The sequence below is a fragment of the Rasamsonia emersonii genome, assembly GCF_000968595.1.
Source record: "Rasamsonia emersonii CBS 393.64 chromosome Unknown ctg1118621760114, whole genome shotgun sequence".
Classification (NCBI taxonomy): Eukaryota; Fungi; Ascomycota; class Eurotiomycetes; order Eurotiales; family Trichocomaceae; genus Rasamsonia; species Rasamsonia emersonii.
This window is the reverse complement of record NW_013563175.1, coordinates 96,820-118,358: the sequence shown is the minus strand read 5'-3', so window position 1 is coordinate 118,358 and position 21,539 is coordinate 96,820. Positions and strand designations below refer to the sequence as shown.

The window sequence follows — 21,539 nt, the reverse complement described above, 5'->3', positions numbered from 1 at the left end:
GCGACAACGAGTGGGAAAGAACGTCAAGAGGCTCTAGAGAACGAAGGAAGAAGCGCACAACAGTCAAGCTGGCAGCCTTAAGAATTAAAAAGACGAAGGAGGAGGAGAGAGGGGGCCCGGGGGGAGAAATAAACACGGTGGGCCAGTGGCGGCCGCGGGATGGCCCCTAAACCGTCTCAACACCCTCGGACGCTGCAACGCTGGGCCCGCGAAATTAATGCCAGCGCGGCACATGCAACCCGGGCCTCTGATTCGCCTGCTGGGCAACGTGCCTGTCGCCAGGATGTGCCGGCAGCGCATGGTGCGGATTCGCCGTTCGGGCTGCTCCTGGCCGTCATGTCCACGCTCTCCAGCGACTGCCCACCACACTCCCACTCGGGATGATACGTGGATCTCTCGTCGACTGGTGTGACTGCAGAAGGCTGCTGTGCGCCAGTCGCAAGGCCGATTTGGTGCCTCCGTGCCGGAAATCTTCTCCTCAGAGCCAGCGCCGTGGGGGGGCTCAATCGAAGCATACAATCGTGGTAAAGTTTAATGAGCAGCGGTGGCGCCGACTGTCACCTCCCACGGACCACCAGGACTGCCCAGGAGCCGGAGAATTCATCGTGCATGATATTATTTTCTTGTCGGGACCTCTCATAATCAGTGTCTGTCCAGCATCCAATGTGTCACGTTCCTGCGTCCCACGAGCACGGTCGAGACTCGAGCATCCGATCGAACAGCCTAGGCGGATCACCTTGCTCGATCACTTGCACCGTTGATCAGCTCCACCCCTAAAGCTCGCCCACAGCCCACTGCGAAAATTCTGATTCAGGCAATCCTGGGAAGATCCCGAGTTCTAGATTCCCGCTCGATTGCTAGGCAAAGAGTTACAGACTCTCGGCAAGGGGCTTGCCTCGCTCGTTGTTCAGCAGTGATTCTGCTTCTGTTTGATTAGCGACCCCAGATGTAATTAATTAATATTATTTCACCGCGGCACTGTAGGCTGTTTGTTTCCAGTTTCGACTCGGCGTGTCAGGGAATGCACGCTTTAGGCGAACCCAGCGTTTCACAACCCACAAGGCCTGTTTTAGACTCTCGGAAAGGACCCGACGCGAGACAACCCTTTCTAGCCAGCACATTTCTAGGCAGCTATAAAAGCAACGAGTAAGAATTATTAATAACGCCTCTTTCAATAGCGACAAACTTTGACAGACCGTGATTTTCTCACGGGCGATTGCTTATCTAAACCGCGCAACCATCTGCGCTAGTGGCTGACGAAGATCAGCCGCAGCATGGCGTCAATAGCCTGCTGCACTGACGTGGAACTCGCAAGCAATACTCATTTCTTGCATATGGATGAATCTTATCAGGTCCTGTCTAGCAGTGTTTACGGTTCGATCCTCCATGGACCGCACGAGGAGACTCGGGTCGATCCGCAGGGCAGTTCTGCGGTACACACGGGATCTCAGCCTCATCTGCGCCACTGAGGCTGATGCCTGCTGATCTACTCAACGCCATTGCCGGAACCCACTCTGGAGTAGTAGGTGGATTCCTGTCTGTTCAACACACTAATCTCCAGGACATTCAATGGTCGTCATGGCAGCAAATTCGATTCAGAACCTCCGAGCGCATTACGCCGCAGCGCTGAAGCGCTTTGTAGCGTCTTCACTACCTTTCGAGGTCCTGAGCACGGAACCTGCCAACGCTCGCAACATCGAACCCAAGGTGCTCTACGTCCTGGACTCGTCCTTCAACCCTCCAACCCTGGCACATATGAAAATCGCCGGCTCCGCCCTGGCCGAGTCGCCGCACTCCTCGTCGAGACTGCTGCTTTTGTTGGCTACCCAGAATGCCGATAAGCCATCCAAACCGGCGTCGTTTGAAGACCGCCTTGTCATGATGACTCTACTCGCCCAAGACCTGCGCGCGAACCTCCAGGCTTCTCGCCAGATTGCCCAAGATGACTTACCACAGATTGACATCGGCGTGACCAAAAAACCGTATTTTGTAGACAAAGCGACGGCAATAGAGGCCTCGGGAGTATATCCCAGCTCCTTAGAACAGATCCATCTCACGGGCTATGACACCCTCATCCGCATCTTCAACCCCAAATACTATCCGCCGGAATACAATCTACGGCCGCTGGAGCCATTCCTCACTCGACACCGATTGAGAGTGATGATGCGACCGGACGATGAATGGGGTGGGCGGAAGGAGCAGGAGGAATTCCTCACGAATCTCGCTCAAGGAGGCCGTGAGAGCGAGGGTGCCAAGCGAGAGTGGGCTCGCCGGATCGAGCTGGTCGAGGGAAAGAAAGCAGGCGAGGAAGCAGTGAGCTCGACAAGGGCAAGGCAAGCTGCCAACAGCGGAGACGAACGTCTGCTATTGTCACTGGTTTCTAAGAATGTCCGTGACTATGTCGTCTCACAAGGGCTGTACAAAGAGGAATGATTCGAAGGCAAAGGATCAATCCCAACGCCCAAATCCAACTGCAAGGCTTTATACTGCCTGCAGCTGAACCACTGGGTAGCGTACACGCAAGCTACCTTGTATAGTCTTTTCGAAATATATAGCTACATGATCGTATAGATTACATGACATGACACAGAATGAAATGGAGAAAAGAGACAGGCCCTTACCAACGCCAAAAGATTCCCCACTCCCGTTAAAAATACAGTAGAATCGCTCATGTCACCTTTTTTGTTTTCACTCATCCTCCTTCTCTCGCTTCCCAAGAGTGTAGGTCAACCCACCAGCAACCATGTTTACCAGACATAGGCCCATTGTAGCACCGCGAATGATACCTCTTGCTCCCCATTTTTTCATGAATGGCTGCTTCCGCCGACTGGCAAGAACGAGATACAGACCGGACCAAGCTGCGCTTATCCCTGAGCTGTCGACCTTGAATCCTTGGAGATTTGCGTACGAGGTAAAGAGCAGGACGGGTGGAAACGTCATGGGTAAGAATTGGAAGGGACGCATGTGTTGCGCAGTAATGAGAGTTGCGAGAACCGTTGGCGGCACGGGGGACTCTGTGGTGAAGACCAGTGAGCTTCGAACAGTCAATTGTAAATAAGAATGAGAGAAAATAGAGCCTTTTTTTTGTTTGGTCTAGTACTATACTTACCTCCCCATGCTCTGACCTGCTGATAGAGAGACTTCTTAGTCTCCTCCGCATGGTCGTCTGGACCAGCCATTGCTCTGCAAGAGAAATAATGGATGTGCAAAAAAAAGAAGCTTTCTACAATTGCCTAAAGCTGTATCCTTGAAATGAAGGGTGGAAAGCAATTAGTTTGGGTATCGCAAAGTTGACGTTACACCATCCGAGCTTACCCCAAGGCTTGCTTAGCCGGACCGATATCACTGGCCGCCGTGGCTAGCGTCCACTCACCTCCGACTTGACACCACGTTGGTCGTTCCCTTCTCCAGGTCTAGACCAGACAGCGCTCTGAGGCAGCGCTGATTCCACCACCCGTCCATTTTCTCGTTAGTCCATCTCTGCAGGTCATTATTCTGTGTCGGAGGCGTCCGATTCAGCGATTGCTGTGTTTGTCTTCCCCTTCGCGGGATTGTTGACCCCCCGCCCGCGCCACCAACTCGCATCTGATCTGGGAAAAGTTTTGGAATCACATCGAATAAACAGGCCAAGGGAGGGACAGATCGATCAGCATCTCGATAGCGATGCCATCTGCCACGTCGTCCGGAGTAGACACGGGCTCCGGCGGGAGCTCAGCGAGGTCGCGCGACCACAACCAAGGAAATCAGGAACGCAAATACACCCCCGAGCAGAAGGCTGCCGTGATAAGGATTCGAAAATGCTCTCCAACCGCGTTCTACGAGATTTTGGGTCTGGACAAGAACGCCTCGGATAGTGACATTAAGAAGGCATATCGAAAACTAAGTCTGCTTACGCATCCCGATAAGAATGGCTATGAAGGGGCCGACGAGGCGTTCAAGAGTGAGTGTCAACCCAAAAAAAGCAAAGTGATATGCTTCTTGCTGACGCATGGATTACAGTGGTCTCTCGTGCTTTCCAGGTATTGTCGGATCCGGACAAGAAGGCGAAGTATGACAAGTTTGGCGGAGACCCAGAAAGCCGATTCAACCCTGGCGCTGGCGCTGGACCTTCCGGTGCATCGTCCTTCAGTGGTTTCAGCGGTGGTTTCCCACGAGCACAAAATGCCGGAGGAGCTATGTTTGAGGAAGAAATATCTCCTGAAGAGTTGTTCACCCGCTTCTTCAACGGCGGCTTCGGTCCCATGGGTGGTGGATTCAGCCCTTTCGGTAAGTCGATCATCCCATCGTCATCTATCAGCGCCCCCCTGATCATTTAATTGACATCTTCCAGGCGGCCCACAGTTTGTTTTCAACATGGGTGGAGGTCCAGGAATCCGAGTTCACCAATTTGGCGGGACGCGGCCTCGAAGAAGGCCACGCGAAGCCAATAATCAGTCCGAACCTGCGCCATCCGGTTGGGCGTCGCTATCGCAGCTCCTTCCTCTCATCCTCCTCTTCGTCTTGCCGCTCCTTTCCTCGCTCTTCTCTGGATCTTCGACTCCGTCTGGACCTACCTTCCGTTTTGATGGCCCCGTGTCCCCTCATACCATGCACCGAACGACACCGAAACTGAAAGTCGATTACTATATCAACCCATTGGATGTGGACGATTACAGCGCCAGAAAGTTCAACCAGCTCGATCAGCGGGTAGAGGTTGAATACGTCAATAAACTTCGTCACGAGTGCGAAAGCGAGGTGCAGATGCGAGACCGGATGATCCAAGAAGCACAGGGCTGGTTCTTCCCCGATGTGGAGAAGATGAAGGAGGCGCGCGCTATGGAGCTGAAGAGTTGTCGACGCTTGGATGCGTTGAAGGGGAAGACGAAGTAATGATGTGGCTACGATGATAATAACTATATACTCTTACTGTTTTCACTGTCCCCCTGTTCCTTATTTTCACTTGTCGTCATAGATATTGATGTTGCACATGGCTTGGAGTACTTGGGGTTCATGATTCTTGTCTGATATTACTGGGAGAGTTCTTTTTGTATGTAAGTGTACGCACATCCAAATCGGTTCTCCGAGTGATACTACTATGGCAGTCTTTCTTGGGCATTGTTCTCCAGCTTATCTATTTATCGACAGCTTTTCCTGTGACTAGTGATCGCATAATAGATACATGGCCTTGTTAATCTTTATTTTAATATGAAGAGCAGTTCGCTACGAGGTTTGCTGTCTATTTTGTGCCTCAAGCAGGCAACATTGAGATATCTTTCCGCTACGACTTGATGATTCGGTGGCGGCTATCCATCTATACTGGAATCCCCATCAGACGGCAACTTTGGCGTATCTACGTTCGAAGACAAGGCCTTCAGGAGCTCTTATCTGCATTCCCTGCCCGGGCTATAGGCATTAGACCAACAAGATGGATGAATGTGGCTGCGGAAGAACGCGAGATGAAAACTGAGTATCGTAATGATATGATCACGCGACTTGGTTATGCAGAGCTCCAACGAAGTGTCGCTCCCGTCTTCCTCTGCTTAGCGATGGTCAAGAGCTGTCTCTTCCTAGTCATGTAGAGTAGACACGAGGGACGGGTTCATCATGACCTCGCTGTTAGCGATGCCAAAGCGCCACCATGCCTGCTTCCCAGAAGCTGTGCGCGGGTGCCTGCATGAACTGCCGACCAGACGATGATGGAGATCACTTCAGCAAGTTGCAAACGCAGCTGACCACGTTAGATTAGACCACCACAGGAGATAAGATTAGACGCGTGGGTACAAATGCGATACTTGACACTTCACTAAGCTCCCCCGTAGCGGGGGACCTCGCCCAGCAGGCGGGTTCCGGAGAAACACCCCGGCCCGCCGCCGCCTCCGCTGCAGCTTAGTCAATCAATGGATCATGACCGAATGTTCGTCACAACGTTCTAAACCAACGGACCTCACCACCACTGATACCCCATCAAGTCACCCTACAGCTCGAGCCTGGGAACTCTCCACCCGCTGTACTTCCCTTACTTATCGGAGAGGACTCTGAGCTGTCGCACCTTCATCTGTTCAGGATGTCAGACACGCTCTCCGATGCGGACAAGGTCAGTTATCGCGGCTCCGCCGTGCCACCTGGGGTTCCCGTTCCCCTCTGTTGATACTGACCTAGATTTGTTCAGATCCGCAACAAGCGTCTAGCGAAGCTTGCATCTCAGGTGACGTCTTCTCGATCGCCGTCGCAAGCTTCAGAAGCTTCAGAAGCTAGCCAGAGCCAGCCTACGCCTAGTTCGGACCGACAGATCCCGACCTCCCCACGTCCAGAGGCCTCGCAGCCTCGAATCAATATCAACGGCGTCCCTGCGCCTGCGCAGTCTGCGTCGCAACCAGAGACATATGAGACCGGTTTACAGGGGAAGAGAATCAAAATCTCACCGGCATCGTCGGCTGCCGTATCGCCGCGATCAGAGTCATCTTCCCCACTTCCTGCTAAACGACCGACACCCAAGGCGGAGGAATCTGTCGAAGCGTTTGAGGATAGGACTCTGCGTGCGATATTTAGGGTGACCTTGAGAGAGGATCAGCAGCAGGATATTCATGGCCACAAGTTGACCTACCTGCCTGGCGTTCGAAGTGAGCTCGAGGAACAAGGGCTTGAGCCGCGAATGACAGTCGGAGTTCTTGACCAAGCCATCGTTGAAGCTGCGTCGAAAACAGAGAGTCAAAAGCCCTTGAACTATTTGTTGCCATGCTGGAAACGAATTCACCGGTTGTACAAAGGGTTCCGAAAGACCCAGGATGAGGATCCAAAGTTCAACATTGTGCGCGAGGCGAGGCGCCTCTGTATTAGCTACTGCATCTTTGCCATCACGATGCCGGAGATGTTTGGGTAAGTTTTGTCATGCGTTCTGTGGGGTTGACATTATACTGATTCCTTTTCTGCTTGACAGGGTCGAATCGTCATCTCAATCCCCACTGAAACCTCATCTCCTCCTGGACGCCGAGGATGACAGGGGCATCGATTTTGATTTCCTCTCTGAAGCTGTGAAGCGATTTGAAGAAGATGATTCTTTGAAACCTGCCTTCATTACGACTGTCGAAGAAATGAGCCGCGACCTGTCGGTGATGACTATCAACGATGATTACAAGCCTTATGTGACGGTATGTGAAATCTATTCGTATTTCTCCTAGAATGCCGTTCTAAACTTTTTGAACAGGCCTTAAGAAACCTGGTCCACCACGCTGCTATCGGTTCTGCGATTACTGAATCCTCCATCTTTAATGCATCAAGAGATCCGGCCACGTTTGAGCAAACCACGCTTCTGGGTCCGTGGTTCCGCCTGTCGCCGCTTCAGCCCAGCGTCACCACTACATACTTCTCCAGTCCGAAGACAAGAGATCAGACTTTTATCCTGAATTCGCAGCGATCGCTTCGAATGACGCAGCAAATGCTCAGTTCGGACCTCTTGGACGTAATAAACCATCTGATCCGGGCATCGAAAGATGCCAGAGAGAGGGTCTTGGACTGGTTTGCGACAGCTCTGAATCTGAACCACAAGAGGAGAGCGATGCAGGTCGACCCCAATACCGTTTCGTCAGATGGCTTCATGTTTAATATTACTACCTGTCTGGATCAGTTATGTGAGCCGTTTATGGATGCATCTTTCACAAAGGTAAGGATAGCTTCGTGTATTTGTATTTTCAGCTTCTAACCCGAGTAGATCGATCGGATAGATGCGAAATATCTTCACCGCAATCCTCGGGTCCAGATGCGAGATGAGACCAAGATCAATGCGGACCAGCATGCATCTGACGAATTTTATTCCAAGACCGTGGAAGGAACGTCCAACTTTATTACTGAAATCTTCTTCCTGACCGTAGCAGCTCACCACTATGGAAGCGAATCTTTAACGTCGAAGCTTGAGCAGCTGGAGAAAGATCTCCGCCATATGGAGTCCACGATTAACAAGTTTGAATTGGAACGACATAAGTGGATTCATAATCCGGTCCAACTCAGGACATTTGAGGAGGCGTTGAAGAGATACAAAGACAAGCTCGATCTTGGTCTCGCCCTGAAGTATAGCTTGCAGGGTGTTCTCTTTGACGACTTATGGCAAACGCGGTCCATGCAGTTCATGCGATATGTTATCGTTTGGCTATTGCGTCTCGTTTCTGGGGTTGACTTTCCCCGACAAAAGCTTACCTTGCCACTACCAGAAACCCCACCAGATGTGTTCAAATGCCTTCCTGAATACTTCCTGGACGACATTGTTAGCAACTTCAAATTCATCATGTGGTGCATGCCGCAAATCATCACCGCCACCCAGGGAGATGAGCTGGTGATGCTCTGCATCTCCTTCCTTGAGAGCTCCCAATACATTAAGAACCCGTACCTGAAAGCAGGTCTGGTCTCCATTCTTTTCCGGGGAACATGGCCACGGCCGGGAGGCGCCCGAGGTGTCCTCGTTGACCTTCTGAATTCGATGCCGTTTGCCACGCAGTATCTCCTGCACGCAATCATGAAGTTCTATATTGAGGCCGAATTCACGGGTACCCACACTCAGTTCTTCGACAAATTCAACATCCGATACGAAATCTTCCAGATCATCAAGTGCATCTGGGGCAACCCGGTCTACAGATCCCAGCTCTCCGACCAGGCTCAACAGAACCTCGATTTCTTTGTCCGTTTCGTCAACCTTCTTCTCAACGATGTCACCTTCGTCCTTGATGAATCATTCACGGCTTTCATGACTATCCACGACACGCAAGTTCTGTTGAACCAAGAAGGAAACACCATGGATCCCAATACGCGTCAAGAAAAAGAGGAGCAGCTCGCCGCTGCCCAAAACAAGGCGAAGTCGTACATGCAGTTGACGAACGAGACCGTTGCGATGCTGAAGCTCTTCACCGAGGCGTTGGCAGACTCGTTCACGATGCCCGAAATTGTTCAACGACTGGCTGACATGCTTGACTACAACCTGGATGCCATGGTCGGACCAAAGAGTTCTAACTTGCGGGTGGAAAACCTGCAAGAGTACGGCTTCAACCCCCGGGCGCTGCTGAGTGAGATTGTCGATGTGTATCTGAATCTGATGGATAAAGAGAATTTCACGTTTGCCGTGGCGCGCGACGGCCGATCATACAAGCCTCAGAATTTCGAGAAAGCGGCCGACATTTTGCGCAAGTGGTCGTTGAAGTCGGATGAGGATCTGCGCAAGTGGGCAGAGTTGCAAAAGCGGGTCAAGGCGGCCAAGGAAGCGGATGAGCAGGCGGAAGAGGATCTCGGGGAAATCCCAGACGAGTTCCTAGGTATGTTTCTGCTGGTGTTTGATCCCATGGCGAGGCTACTAACGATTGTCGACAGATCCATTAATATACACCCTCATGGAGGATCCTGTCATCTTGCCGAGTTCGAAAGTGTCTATCGATCGATCTACCATCCAGTCCCATTTACTGAGCGACCCGAGCGACCCCTTCAACCGGGCGCCATTAAAGATTGAAGATGTGATACCAAGTAAGTTGACCTGTGACTCCGGTTGATTGGTCAGCGCTGACTTTGAACGTACAGACACAGAATTGAAAGAGAAGATTGAGGCTTTCAAAGCGGAGAGGAGAGCAGCCAAGAAGAAGGCTGTAAGCGAAAGCATGGACACTTCAAGTGGCTGAACGGGGCTGCTTTCGAAATAGAGTATCCTGCGTTTGATTGCACATAGTTCTCTCGCTAGTTTCCTGACGATTCATTATCGTAGGAGATGCTCTTTCAAGCAGTTCTTCATCCATATCATTCATCACCAAATAAATACGAGCATTTTGGACGGCCACGAGTCTTTTGGGGGGTTCCTAAGGTCTGGCGCGTTGGAAGGGAACTAACTCTAATGAACGGTGGTCATTTTTAATTAAATTAAATCAAGGAAGGAAGCCCAGCTGGTTATCATCCATCCAGACTGCTTTGATCTGCTGCTGTATGTCATTTGCGATAGGTATAGCTGTAGTGTAGTTTTTATAGCCTATAATCGCGAAGATACAGTATTGAGCAGTGTACGGAGTAGGTTGGTTTGTTGATGACAAATAGATAAGTAGTAGTTAACTAACTAGCCGATCTGCAAGGCCCCCAAGCTCTAGCCAATCAACGCTAATGGCGCGATGACCCATGTCCCTCTCCGTAATTCAAGCATTTAACTAAAGCAGTTAAGCTGGTCAAACTAGCAACAAACGACGACAAAGGCGGGGTTGGAAGAGCTAAGGTAGCTGCTGCTCTCAACGTCTATTATTTAATTATTAATTATTAAATTTGTTTAATGAAGGCTTCCCTGTTCTGTTCCCATGGAAGCTGTCTCAACTACCTTTGAATAAATGAAAATCAATCAATCAATCAATTCCTAACCATTATTAAACCCGTTTTCTTGACAGAAATGACCATGGCAGCAGCAGCAGCAGCAGGATTTCTTCCCTCCTTGGCTGCTTTCTTTCCACCGACCCCGGAAGCATACGCCTTTCAGCTCCGCATTTTCCAGTATTTTCCTCTGGTGGGTAACAGAAACAGCAGTACTGTACAGTACAATACATTGCAATTGCGTGCTGACCCATTGTCATCTCTCTAGGTCACCATCTCCCAATGGTTCTCTTCTTACCATCCCGCAGGGAAAACCTCCCTGCCGCGGGATCGCTTCAACATTCCCGGCCGCGTGGCCTGGTGTCTGATGGAACTCGTGGGCCCAGTCCAGCTGGTGTATATCCTGGCTCGGCTGCCGCAGCAGCAACCTAATATTGTTTCCCTCTCTTCCCTGCCGCTATGGAACAAGATCGCCGCCGCCCTGTACGTGGTCCACTACTTCAACCGCGCCGTCGTCAACCCGCTCTTCGTCGCGCCTAGCATCTCCCCCGTTCGCGCGGACGTCTTCCTGTTTGCTGCGTTCTTCAACTGGTTGAATTCGGCTTGTTTGGGCGCGTGGCTTGTCGGATATCGTGCCAATGTCGAGGGCTTCAACACCGTCCCCGTCCCGTCATCCTCCTCAGAGCTCGGCCCGGTCCAGCGCATCCTGCCGTACGTCGGCCTGGCGATCTTCACGATTGGGATGGTAGGCAACATCCTCTCAGAGAGGACACTCTGGCGTCTTCGACGCGAGGAAGCGCACCGTCGTGCTGCTGCCGCTGCCGAAAAAGACAAGAAAGAGACAACGACAACAACGACAACGACAAAAAAGAACCCCTACTCCAAAGTCTACGTCATTCCACCACCCAAGGGCCTCTTCCGCTGGATCCTCTACCCTCACTACGCCCTCGAATGGCTCGAATGGTTCGGCTTCGTGCTCATCGGCACGGCCGCAACCACAACAACTACCACTACTACTACTCCACCCATCAAGCTAGCACCCTGGCTTATCCCCTTCGCCAAGCTGGCAGAAAAGCTGCACCTCCCACTGCCCCTGCCGGCCCTCGTCTTTGTCCTCAATATCATATCTACCATGTTGCCGCAGGCTCGGCGGGGGAGGAAGTGGTATGCGGAGAAATTCGGCAAGGAGGCTGTTGCGGGTCGGTCGGCGACGATTCCTGGGATTTCTTTCCTCTGAGGGATTTCTTTCCTCTGAGTAATAAATAAATGAAGACGATGAGTACTGTACTGTAGTTCCTTTAAGCTGGAGCTGAATTAACAATATTTGATGAGATGGGTTATTAATTTTCTTTTTACTCCCCGTATGTACTGTACGAACTGTCTATTTATTTAATGTTTCTTTCGTGTTTGTGGAGTATTGCTGCTCTGGATAACTGCTTCTGGGAAGGGGAATTGAGTTCTATTATCTCATAGCTCCCCTATCCTATGCAGACCCTTTTTCGGGTCACATGCTGGAATGAAGGCGCTGTTGAGACACCTTCAACAATCAATCGAGTCCCACTGAACCCGACATTAAATATTGTTGAAAAACAATCTTATAATGACAGCAAGAAAAAAAAAATGCTTCCACTCCGCAACCCATAAATGTCTTCCCATAACCACAGCCGAAAACCTGAACTATTGAACAGAACACGGAAATCTCGCCAACGCCGATGTTGAAATCGTAGGTAGTCTACGCACCCTTTCCCACAACCCTCTAATGAAAACCCCTCATGACCTGTATGTTGAAACTTTTGGGTATGTTGAACTTTTGGTATCATCATCATCATAACTCATCACACGCACAGAGCAACCTATCTGCTCCGTGATCTCGAAAGAAACGACGCGTTGAAGTCGTCGGTTCAATGCAAAAACAAAAGGAAAAGAAAACATCATGTTTTTGCTTTTTATTTGGAGTACTGCTGGCGGTAGTACTTGGCAGCGTTCACCATGTTGGTGAGAGATGCCTTGGTCTCTGGCCACTGACGGGTCTTCAGACCGCAGTCAGGGTCAATCCAGAGCTGGTCAGGCCGGAGATACTGAAGCATCTCGGCAATGCGGTCCTTGATCTCCTGCTCACTCGGCACACGAGGAGAGTGGATGTCGTAGACACCTGGGCCAATGTGGCGAGGGTAGGCCTCGTCAACAAAGACCTTGAGGAGCTTCGCGTCCGACTTGCTGTTCTCAATGCTCAGAACATCAGCGTCCAGCGCGGCGATCGCGTGGAAGAAGTCCTGGAACTCAGAGTAACAGAAGTGGGAGTGGATCTGAGTGCCATCGGCAACACCCGCCGTGGCAAGACGGAACGCCTTGGTTGCCCAGTTGAGGTAGTCATCACGCTCCTTGCCAGCACGGAGCGGCAGACCCTCACGCAGGGCAGGCTCGTCGACCTGGATGACGTTGATACCAGCAGCCTCAAGGTCCAAAACCTCGTCACGGAGGGCAAGGGCAAGCTGCTGAGCCTGTACGGATTGGTGAACGTCGTCACGAGGGAAGGACCAGCGAAGGCAAGTGATAGGTCCAGTGAGCATGCCCTTCATGGGCTTCTTCGTAATCGACGCAGCGTACTTGGACTCCTTGACCGTCATTGGGCCAGGGCGGGAAATATCTCCGACGATGATCGGAGGGCGCACGCAACGAGAGCCGTAGCTCTGCACCCAGGCGTTGGTGGTGAAGACAAACCCAGTAAGCTTCTCGCCGAAATACTGGACCATGTCGTTACGCTCCGGCTCACCGTGGACCAAGACGTCCAAGCCCAGCTCCTCCTGGATCTTGACGACCTCCTGGATCTCCTTCTCGATGAACTTCTCATACTCTTCCTGGGTGATTTCGCCCTTGGTGAACTTGTTACGCTGGATACGGATCTCCTTGGTCTGAGGGAAAGATCCGATCGTGGTGGTAGGGAACAGGGGGAGGTTGAGGGTCTTCTGCTGGGCAGCAATGCGAACAGGGAAAGGAGACTTGCGGTTGTGCATCTCCTCCGTGACGGCGGCCTGCCTCTCCCTGACCTTCTGGTCATTGGTTCTCTTGGACGAGGCACGAGACTGAATCGACTTGGCATTGGCCTCGAGCTGTTCCCGCACCGAATCGGGTCCGTCGGTGACCGCCTTCGCGATCACGACCACTTCGCTGGTCTTCTCGACGGCGAAGCTGAACCAATCCCTGACCTCAGGGTCGAGGTTCTTCTCGCTCTCGAGAGTGTGAGGTGTGTGAAGGAGGGAGCTGGAAGTAGCGACGATGACTCGGTCCTTGCCAAGCTTCTGGATGGCCTTCTCGACTCTCTCGATGGCAACCTTGAAGTTGGTCTTCCAGATGTTACGACCGTCGACAACACCGGCAGAAAGAACCTGGTTAGGACCCAGGGCAGCGATAACGGTGTCAAGCTGCTCGGGGCTTCGGACAAGGTCAATGTGAATGCCGTGGAGGGAATGCAGAGCAGGGAGGACGTCGATGTTGTGGACAATGTCGCCGAAGTAGGTGGCCAGGATGATGCGAGGGGCCTTGCTTCCCAGAGAACCCAGTTTCTCGTAGGCGGGCTTGAAAGCAGCCTTGGACTTGGCGGGCAAGTCGAAGACCAGAACAGGCTCATCGATCTGGACATCCTCGGCGCCAGCCTCCTTCAGCTTGGTAAGGAGTTCAACATAGAGAGGAAGGAGCTTGTCAAGGTGGTCAATAGGAGCAGTGGTCTGGCCACGGTCGGCCTTGCCCAGGGTCAAGAACGACACAGGTCCAAGGATGACAGGGCGGGTAATGATACCAGCCTCCTTGGCCTCGAGGAACTCAACAACGGGCTTGGGTTCGGCCGCCAGCTTGAACTCCTGGTTGTCCTGGAGAGTGGGCTTGACATAGTGGTAGTTCGAGTCAAACCATTTCACCATCTCCTGTAAGCGCAACTTGTTAGCCACTTCATCCGCGTGTGACAGGGAATCACCATCCATCATACCAGACTGGGAACATCAATTGCAGGCTGACCATCCTTGGCGGGCTTCTGCAGACCACGGCCCAGGGCAAAGTACTCATCAAGGGGGTGGAGGTTGTATTTCCTGTACCTCTCCGGGACGACCTGTTGGAGACTCGATTAGCGTCGGTCCGACCAGATAAGTGGGGGAGGTCACCTACGCCGAAGAGCTGGATGTGGTCCAGGACTTGGTCGTAGAAGGCAAAGTCATTGCTGGGAATGATGTCGACGCCAGCATTCTTCTGGATCTGCCAGTGCTCCAGACGCAGCCTCTTCCCCTCCTTCAGAAGCTCCTCGCGAGAGATCTTCTCCGACCAGTATGCCTCCGTGGCCTTCTTGAGCTCACGGTTCTTCCCCATACGGGGGAAACCCAGAACGGAGCTAGGGAGGGCAGTCAGCCTCGTACAGAACGACCAATTCGAGGGCGAATATGGAAGTAACTCACGATTGAACCATTCTGGCAAGTCTTCCCTGTGTGACGAATCTAGAGTTATGGAGAGAGTGGGTTTGTTCACAAATTGAGAGACAGAAAGGGAACAGAGGCCTCAATCTGCCAATGACGGGCAGTGGTGGGCTTGAAGGAGGGAAGACAGGGTTGAGAAGGAGAGAAGAAAAGAAAATGGAGGGGAAAGGACGAGCGGAGGGAGAAAAAGTCGGTGGGAGCGGGAGGGGATGGCGCCATGGAGGGGCTGTTGAGGTGAGCTGGCCCCTGCGACGGTTGTGTCCCGCTGTGATAGGACGGCGCTTCCACTTCTCCGGGGAAGCTGCCAGCGCGGTGACCGAGAGAGGGAAGTCGCTCGCGCGGTTGCTCCTGCCATTCGTTGCGGGGTTCTCAGCCCCGGCATGACGCGATCGTCGAGCGGAGCCTTAGGCAATCGAGATGCCTGGATACGGAGCGTTCCGTATGGAGTAAGAATGCTTACAGACTGTCTCAAGCTTCTAAGAGAGGACGTTACATAACAGGCTGACAGCAAATTTGATCTTTCTCAGGACTATAACGGTCTGCACATCTAGCCCAGTGTCGAGGCGGTAGAAATAGTGCTGATGCATGACTCCGTATTACATTATCTGTTGAAACATCAACCAATCAGCGACTCGGATGATACGCTTCAAGTATTTTTCTTTTATTGAGGTTACATCTAGCACTAAATCCTCATCAAGCGATATAATCCATGTTTACATACCCCGTTAATTTAATATTGGCAATTTGGTATCAGCTACCACAGATAACTACCTCTATAGTCTGTAGCCTTAATCTCCTTGTACCTAAAATTTCCAAATATTCACTCCAAATCCTGCAATGACACCTGATGATTCAGTAATTGGTTCATCGTCCAAGTCTGCCCTTTCAATACCCCCCAAACCACCTAGGTAGCTAGTATAGATGTTAGTTTGTTTATGATAGCAGATATAGAGAACTTACGTCTGGGCCGAAGTCCAGTCAAAGAGTACATTCTCTGATGAAGGGTAGATAAATATCCATCCTCGAGTACGCATCCTCCTGCCAATTTTCGTTAATCCATTCAGATCTTGGGATAATATAAAATGATCTTAGCTCACTCAAGAATATCTGTCAACTGTGACTTGATAAGACGTTGCTCACTTGATGTCAAGTCATCCATCCCTGGTGCAATAGAACCAGGCATTTTGGACACGGCAATGACATGTAGATAGCCTCCTGGGTAAATGTATTCCCTATTCTGGTCGAGTGATTCCGATCCAAAATATTCTGGTGTATAAGGATGATTACGGTCGTAACATTCTCTTAGAGCCTGACATTCCAAGTTGAATGCACGTGTTGCCATTTCAATGGTAATTGTCTGTTCGCTAACATCATCATCGGGATTCGGAAACATCCTATAATGAACAATCAGTAAATACATAAAATTGGTTAGAAGGAACTTACTGTATGTAAAGCTTGATAATTGCCTCTCAACCCGTATTAATGTTGCGAGCCTCAAAGATAGCTTTGCGCTCATTAGCCCCAACCAGGATTCTCTCAGCCATAAGGCGAGTAAGTGTGAACGGAGAAGAATTAACCGTAATGACAGTCCCCTCCATCTTTTTTAAGGTTATTCCATCAGGAAATGAGTTCTCCATTGTGAATCGAATCTGGATATGAAGGGATCAAGAGGATGGATGCCTAGAATGTGCGGTAAGACCGTGGATACCTTGAGACTCGAGCAGAGGTGCTCAGTTCCATGGCAGAGCCCTGTTCTGGTCTCAGAGAAGCCTGGCAGAGATTATTATTATTCCAGGGTAGGTAATGACGAGGTCAATGGTGAAAGGGGAAAGCCGCATGGTCTTCTGACAGTTCTGTGCCTTCCATCTTTGGAAACTTCCATGATGGCTGCCTTCTCCCAAAGTGAGAGGATGCCTGAGTGCCCTCTTCAGTCTGTTTTTATACATCCAAATGTTACGACAACATTTGCCTCTTACTCCAGACACCTTCTCTATCTACACCGTTCTACTTGATCGCTTGATTCCCAGACTTGCATCTGCAAAGCTTCAATATGGGTCTCTTAAGAGTTCGTTTCCCTGGCAAAGGCGACAAGACAAAAGCCATCTCCGGCAAAACTGTCCACGCAACTCCCGAATTTTCGGCCGTCAAAGATGCCCGAAAGGGCACATCGCAGTGGAAGGACCAAGATGCTGATATCGAGATGGAGGATCTCTTCCAAAAAGCAGTGATCTCCGGAAGACACGCTCCCGCGATCGGTTTTGATAGGGTCTCGTCGAAGCAAGACTCCTCTATGCTGAAGAAGTTTATGAGGTGCAAGGGACATCAACATCCCTTGGATGAATTCTCCGACAAGATCCGCCGAAATCTTCACCGAGAATCGACGATTCCGACAGTTACATCTAAAGAATGCAATGGCGAGATTGGCTGGTTTGCGACTCCTGATCTTGTGAGCGAAAGAGGATACGACAGCGATGCTCAGTTCATTTCCACTCCTATGGTGTCTGATCGGAGTCCTGGGTCAGCCCGTACGACTAATTTACTGGAGCCAATAACTGGCTCGAATCGGTCCGACGTGTACGATCAATCTTCGACTAAAACAGCTGGAAAACATGAGATACTTTTTTCGGCCACTGCGGGCATCCAGTCTCGTGTAGAGGAGAGAATGGACTGCGCGACTCAGACATCAGTTTACGAAAGTGAGACGAGTAATAACCCATCTACACCCCAGCGTTCATACTCTTTGGTAGTCACCAAAAGACGAAACGCTAGAGGCCGTCAATCCCCGAATGTTCATCCTCGCTCTTTTTGTGCAGCTGATACCATTCAGGAGTATGCGAAAGGGTTCGTTGTTCAGAGGAACACTACAACGCAAAGCAAGTTCACGGAGAGATTCGAACTCTGCAATTTAGCAAGTTCTGTACATCTCCGTGACCCGAACGCCGGCAATTCTCGGAAAGTCAGTGTTGCATGGATGTCGGATGGCCGTCGGTTTGGCTATGGGTACTCTTTCGTTCACAACGATGAAGATGGCGCCACGACGCATGGCGTGAATTCCATGGCAGAGAGTGAGCCAGGAACCGCACCCAAGAATTGCAACCAAGACACAACTTCGGCTGGACAACAAGACTTAAATCAGGGGCCAAAAAACGGAAGGTATTTGAGCAACTCGGTGAATCTCAAAGCCCACAGCCAAGCGAGGGTGGTGAGGCTTTGGGTGATCGGAACGGCAGATTCTCCCTTTGGTACAGGTTCCCAAGCCATACAAGAGCCGACAGAAACGGATCGGCAACTTTCAACGACGACGTGATTGTTCGCAATTTCTATGCGGGCGCTTCACCGAAAACAGATACCTGCGATGCGGAAAAGAAGAAAGCTCAGCCTGCCACCAAACAGAAAGATCGGAATTCCATCCGTCAATGGGCCAAGCCAAGTGGCCTGCAAGGGATCGAGGTGCTGAGGTATCGTGCGGGTCTGACCGTAGACGCAGCTCGCTCTCGCGTATCAAAACTTCCAGAACTCGAGATCTTCCCGTTTTGGTCACATGCCCATAAAGAGGAATCAGGAGATCACGAAAAGGAAGACAAGCGGGCGAGAAAGTGAAGCAAAGGATTTGGTGGGCATCAGGACGACATGATGAAGACAGGTTCACAGCACGAATCCACCAAGGAGAATTTTCCTGGGGTTAGAGGGAATTCAGGACTCATCCCAGAGTCCGAATAGGAAGAAACAAGGAACAACCAGTAGTCTTTTAGTGCTCAAAACAAATCAGATATTTACCAGAAACGCAAGGCGTGTCAGAGAACATTGCTCTGCGATCACTGTGAACATTGTCAGGGACTAAACTATTCAACATGCAGCATCAGCAATAAGAATAGGGCAACAAAAATTCTCATAGCAGCATTTACCAAGTGAACGGTTCTTTCTTCGTTTCTTCGATAGCATAACATGAGTGCGTTCAAAGGTGCAACAGGTGGATGGATCATTAATTAATTAATTAAGACGAGTGATTCCCCAGCGCCATTGAGCATGCAGTGCAAGGAGATATATAGAAGAAGAGGGGAAAGATAATTGGCTACGAGGAGGGAAAAAAAAAGGATTCTATTAATTCTTGGAAAGAAAGAATAAGTAAAAAAAAAAGACTATGACTGGATATAACCATGCATCTTTAGAAACGAAAGAAAGCTTGGTCTATTCCTATGTCCCCCAGTGCTATAGTAGTAGACCCATATGTATCACACGTCTTGTCAATACGATTACTACTTACTACTGTATTACTGTATGTGGTAATTATTTCAGCGGAGGTGACCTGATCTGATGGGTTCCATGGCTATATTTTCTCTCGAATTTTGCTTCATTACTCTATCATGACGATCCATCCATCCAGCTATTCTATTTACCTATCTATGTCGTCGGGTATCTAGACATGTCTATTTCCGCTGTCTCTTGGCGCTCTTGTCGCTGACGGTGCTAAGGACGCTTGCTGAACGCTTGTGTGATGATGATGAGGAGGAGTCTTTGTCCTTATCCTTGTCCTCAGTGGTTGAGGGAGCAGCCGCTTCAGCGCCCGTATCATCCTCCGGTTCAGGATCGACCTCTTCCCCCGGAGCGTCTTCAGCGGAATCGCCAGCAGCAGCATTGTCATCGGGTTGTTTCTCATCGGATACAGGGTTTGTGGTAGAAGCATTGTCCGAAGGTTTAGAGTGATCCTCTTGGGATCCGCCGGTCGGAGCAGAAGGCTGCTCTTCTGATTCCACCTTTATTTGCGTCCCATCTTTCTCCTTGGCCGCCTGTGCTGCTTCTCTTTCTCTGCGCAGTCTCTCCTCCCTGGCGGCTTCGAGTACTCGAATCTCGCTTTCCACCTTTTCGGCAACCTTTCTCGCATCCAGCAGCAGATTCACAGAGTGTATCAGTTTCTCAAACTCCTTGCACACACGCTCCGTCGGCATGACTAAGCGCAGAGGAACTTCGAGCTCTGTCAGAGCGGCTGCCAGCTTCTGTGTCTGAATGTTCGATTTGGCTTGCGTCAGTTTCTGCGCTCTGTCATTCCGGAACTGAACGCCTGGCGTGAGACGGTCATGGTGCTGGACACCGTATTTGGCTTCTTCAGCTGGCGTCAACGTCTTGACGGCTTGCTGGGCGGCAGTGCTAGCAGCTGCGGCGGCAGCAGCTGCCTTCTTGGTAGATGCCGAAGGAGCAGGACCCGAAGGCGTCTCGGCTCGGCTGTCACGAGCGCCGCTCGGTGCATTCTGAGTAGGAGTCTGTCCTGCTGGACTGGCGGCTGCATTCTCAGCGCCAAGTATCGAGCGCCGCTTCTTGCTTTTATCTGCTTGAAGGAGGGTCTGAAGAAGCTGTGACAGGCCCTGGCTAGACTGATACATGGTCGTGTTGCCCACACTGATGGGTACTTCGAGTCTTGCATAGAGCTCTTTGCGTTCAGTAATAAAATTCTGCTCGTTGGCGACAATGCGCTTGAGCTCCTCAAGAAGGACACCTTCCTCGCGCACTTCGTCTGCGGTACGATTGAGCTGCAAGGCAGCCAGCTCTTTACGAACCCTCTCTCGTTCTGGGTCGTACTTCATCATCTTCTCATGCAGTTCGAATTCAGCTTCAGACATTTCTGACGGAGGATGTTCCAAAGCAAGCATTGTCGCCGCCACCTTATAGTAACGGGCCTTCATTTGCTCCATCGTTCTGTATCGCTTTGCCGGTACAAGCGCCGTGGCGTCCGCCTCACTATTCTCGGATGCTCGCGGTTGATAATCATAACGATCGGCTATCACAACCCATCTCAGGTCATATTCTTCGACCAGATCCATGAGATAGTCCGTTTCCTCCCGCGTCCAATCATCGCTTTTTAGATGCCGGTTGTATTCCTCGTCGGTGTATCTTCGCGGCAGCTGCGGCTTGATATTATATTTGGCAAAAGGGTACTCTTGCTCGGCGACCTTTGGCGCTTCCCCTTCTGGCTTTTGATCGACATCCATAGCTGTATCATCGGGTGGCGGAGGTTTAGCAGTGTCCTGCTGTCGTTGCCAATGGCGAAGGACGAGGCCATCTGTCCGCGCAGGATTCGTAAACGGCGTCATTCGCCTGGGATCAAAATGTTAATATCAGCCTTGTTAATTAATACCTATAATAGGTCTCAACGTACCATGGACGGACTCTCATTTTGCTCATCCATTTTGGCCGGCCTTTGTATTTGTTCTCGGTGATCGCGATCGGAGGCGCTCTTTCGCCGAGTAACGCGTACAGTTCTCGTGTGACACCCTCTGACAAGTCGTCAGGACAAATTCCCAAGAAGAAAGGTTCAAATAGACTCACCTGGCCTCTTTTCGACTACCTTTTGCTTTTTATGAGGTCGAGGTTGCCCATCGGCGGGCAAATCCAGCATGTCACGGACATCCGCGGCGGCCATGGTGGCGAGTCGCGACCGCGACGGCAGGACAGTGAGACTGGAACCGAACGTGAACCTCGCAACTCAAGAAAAGTAACTGTTGTTAGAAAACTCGAGTCGCCGTTCCTTTCTGATGGAGGCGAGTCGAGAGGTGGTGGTGAAGTGATGGGTCGAGATGGTTGGAAGGGTCGGAATGCGGCTTGAAACTGCAGCGCTCGCGCCAAGCCTTCAAGTCCGACCAACTGGGAAGTTCGTTGTTGCGGCCAACTTGACAGAACGGAACACCTTCGCTGCTGCTCCGCGCACACTTTCTTCGACCTCCCCTACGAAGCAGAACAGGATATCCTGTTGAATCATATATTTCAACAGATAGCTGTTCTCTTGGT

General features: G+C 51.0%; 9 protein-coding genes across 9 annotated transcripts; 5 read left to right on the top strand and 4 right to left on the bottom strand.

Annotated features, from left to right (window-relative positions):
* Positions 1 to 1,578: 1,578 nt before the first annotated feature.
* T310_4484 (uncharacterized protein) lies at positions 1,579 to 2,433 on the top strand (the record flags this gene model as incomplete). Its single annotated transcript, XM_013472684.1, has 1 exon — positions 1,579 to 2,433. One exon carries the CDS (start codon positions 1,579 to 1,581, stop codon positions 2,431 to 2,433), a length of 855 nt encoding a protein of 284 aa, XP_013328138.1.
* Positions 2,434 to 2,688: 255 nt separating this feature from the next.
* On the bottom strand, positions 2,689 to 3,179 carry T310_4483 (Uncharacterized protein; the record flags this gene model as incomplete). Its single annotated transcript, XM_013472683.1, has 2 exons — positions 2,689 to 3,077; positions 3,110 to 3,179. 2 exons carry the CDS (start codon positions 3,177 to 3,179, stop codon positions 2,689 to 2,691), a joined length of 459 nt encoding a protein of 152 aa, XP_013328137.1.
* A 484-nt stretch (positions 3,180 to 3,663) lies between these two features.
* On the top strand, positions 3,664 to 4,869 carry T310_4482 (ER associated DnaJ chaperone (Hlj1); the record flags this gene model as incomplete). The annotated part of the gene is made up of 3 exons (XM_013472682.1): positions 3,664 to 3,940; positions 4,000 to 4,266; positions 4,331 to 4,869. 3 exons carry the CDS (start codon positions 3,664 to 3,666, stop codon positions 4,867 to 4,869), a joined length of 1,083 nt encoding a protein of 360 aa, XP_013328136.1.
* A 1,174-nt stretch (positions 4,870 to 6,043) lies between these two features.
* On the top strand, positions 6,044 to 9,632 carry T310_4481 (Pathway: involved in N-terminal ubiquitin fusion degradation proteolytic pathway; the record flags this gene model as incomplete). Its single annotated transcript, XM_013472681.1, has 7 exons — positions 6,044 to 6,073; positions 6,149 to 6,855; positions 6,917 to 7,127; positions 7,184 to 7,639; positions 7,688 to 9,275; positions 9,331 to 9,480; positions 9,535 to 9,632. 7 exons carry the CDS (start codon positions 6,044 to 6,046, stop codon positions 9,630 to 9,632), a joined length of 3,240 nt encoding a protein of 1,079 aa, XP_013328135.1.
* A 746-nt stretch (positions 9,633 to 10,378) lies between these two features.
* On the top strand, positions 10,379 to 11,536 carry T310_4480 (3-oxo-5-alpha-steroid 4-dehydrogenase family protein; the record flags this gene model as incomplete). Its single annotated transcript, XM_013472680.1, has 2 exons — positions 10,379 to 10,492; positions 10,568 to 11,536. 2 exons carry the CDS (start codon positions 10,379 to 10,381, stop codon positions 11,534 to 11,536), a joined length of 1,083 nt encoding a protein of 360 aa, XP_013328134.1.
* Positions 11,537 to 12,245: 709 nt separating this feature from the next.
* On the bottom strand, positions 12,246 to 14,752 carry T310_4479 (5-methyltetrahydropteroyltriglutamate--homocysteine S-methyltransferase; the record flags this gene model as incomplete). Its single annotated transcript, XM_013472679.1, has 4 exons — positions 12,246 to 14,219; positions 14,282 to 14,401; positions 14,458 to 14,677; positions 14,742 to 14,752. 4 exons carry the CDS (start codon positions 14,750 to 14,752, stop codon positions 12,246 to 12,248), a joined length of 2,325 nt encoding a protein of 774 aa, XP_013328133.1.
* Positions 14,753 to 15,562: 810 nt separating this feature from the next.
* Positions 15,563 to 16,396, bottom strand: T310_4478 (uncharacterized protein; the record flags this gene model as incomplete). The annotated part of the gene is made up of 5 exons (XM_013472678.1): positions 15,563 to 15,671; positions 15,720 to 15,797; positions 15,857 to 16,153; positions 16,203 to 16,225; positions 16,286 to 16,396. The coding sequence occupies 5 exons, from the start codon at positions 16,394 to 16,396 to the stop codon at positions 15,563 to 15,565; spliced, it is 618 nt and encodes a 205-aa protein (XP_013328132.1).
* A 413-nt stretch (positions 16,397 to 16,809) lies between these two features.
* On the top strand, positions 16,810 to 18,359 carry T310_4477 (uncharacterized protein; the record flags this gene model as incomplete). Its single annotated transcript, XM_013472677.1, has 2 exons — positions 16,810 to 17,824; positions 17,896 to 18,359. 2 exons carry the CDS (start codon positions 16,810 to 16,812, stop codon positions 18,357 to 18,359), a joined length of 1,479 nt encoding a protein of 492 aa, XP_013328131.1.
* An 827-nt stretch (positions 18,360 to 19,186) lies between these two features.
* T310_4476 (SWR1-complex protein 4) lies at positions 19,187 to 21,174 on the bottom strand (the record flags this gene model as incomplete). Its single annotated transcript, XM_013472676.1, has 3 exons — positions 19,187 to 20,849; positions 20,911 to 21,028; positions 21,081 to 21,174. 3 exons carry the CDS (start codon positions 21,172 to 21,174, stop codon positions 19,187 to 19,189), a joined length of 1,875 nt encoding a protein of 624 aa, XP_013328130.1.
* Between the last annotated feature and the right edge of the window lie 365 nt (positions 21,175 to 21,539).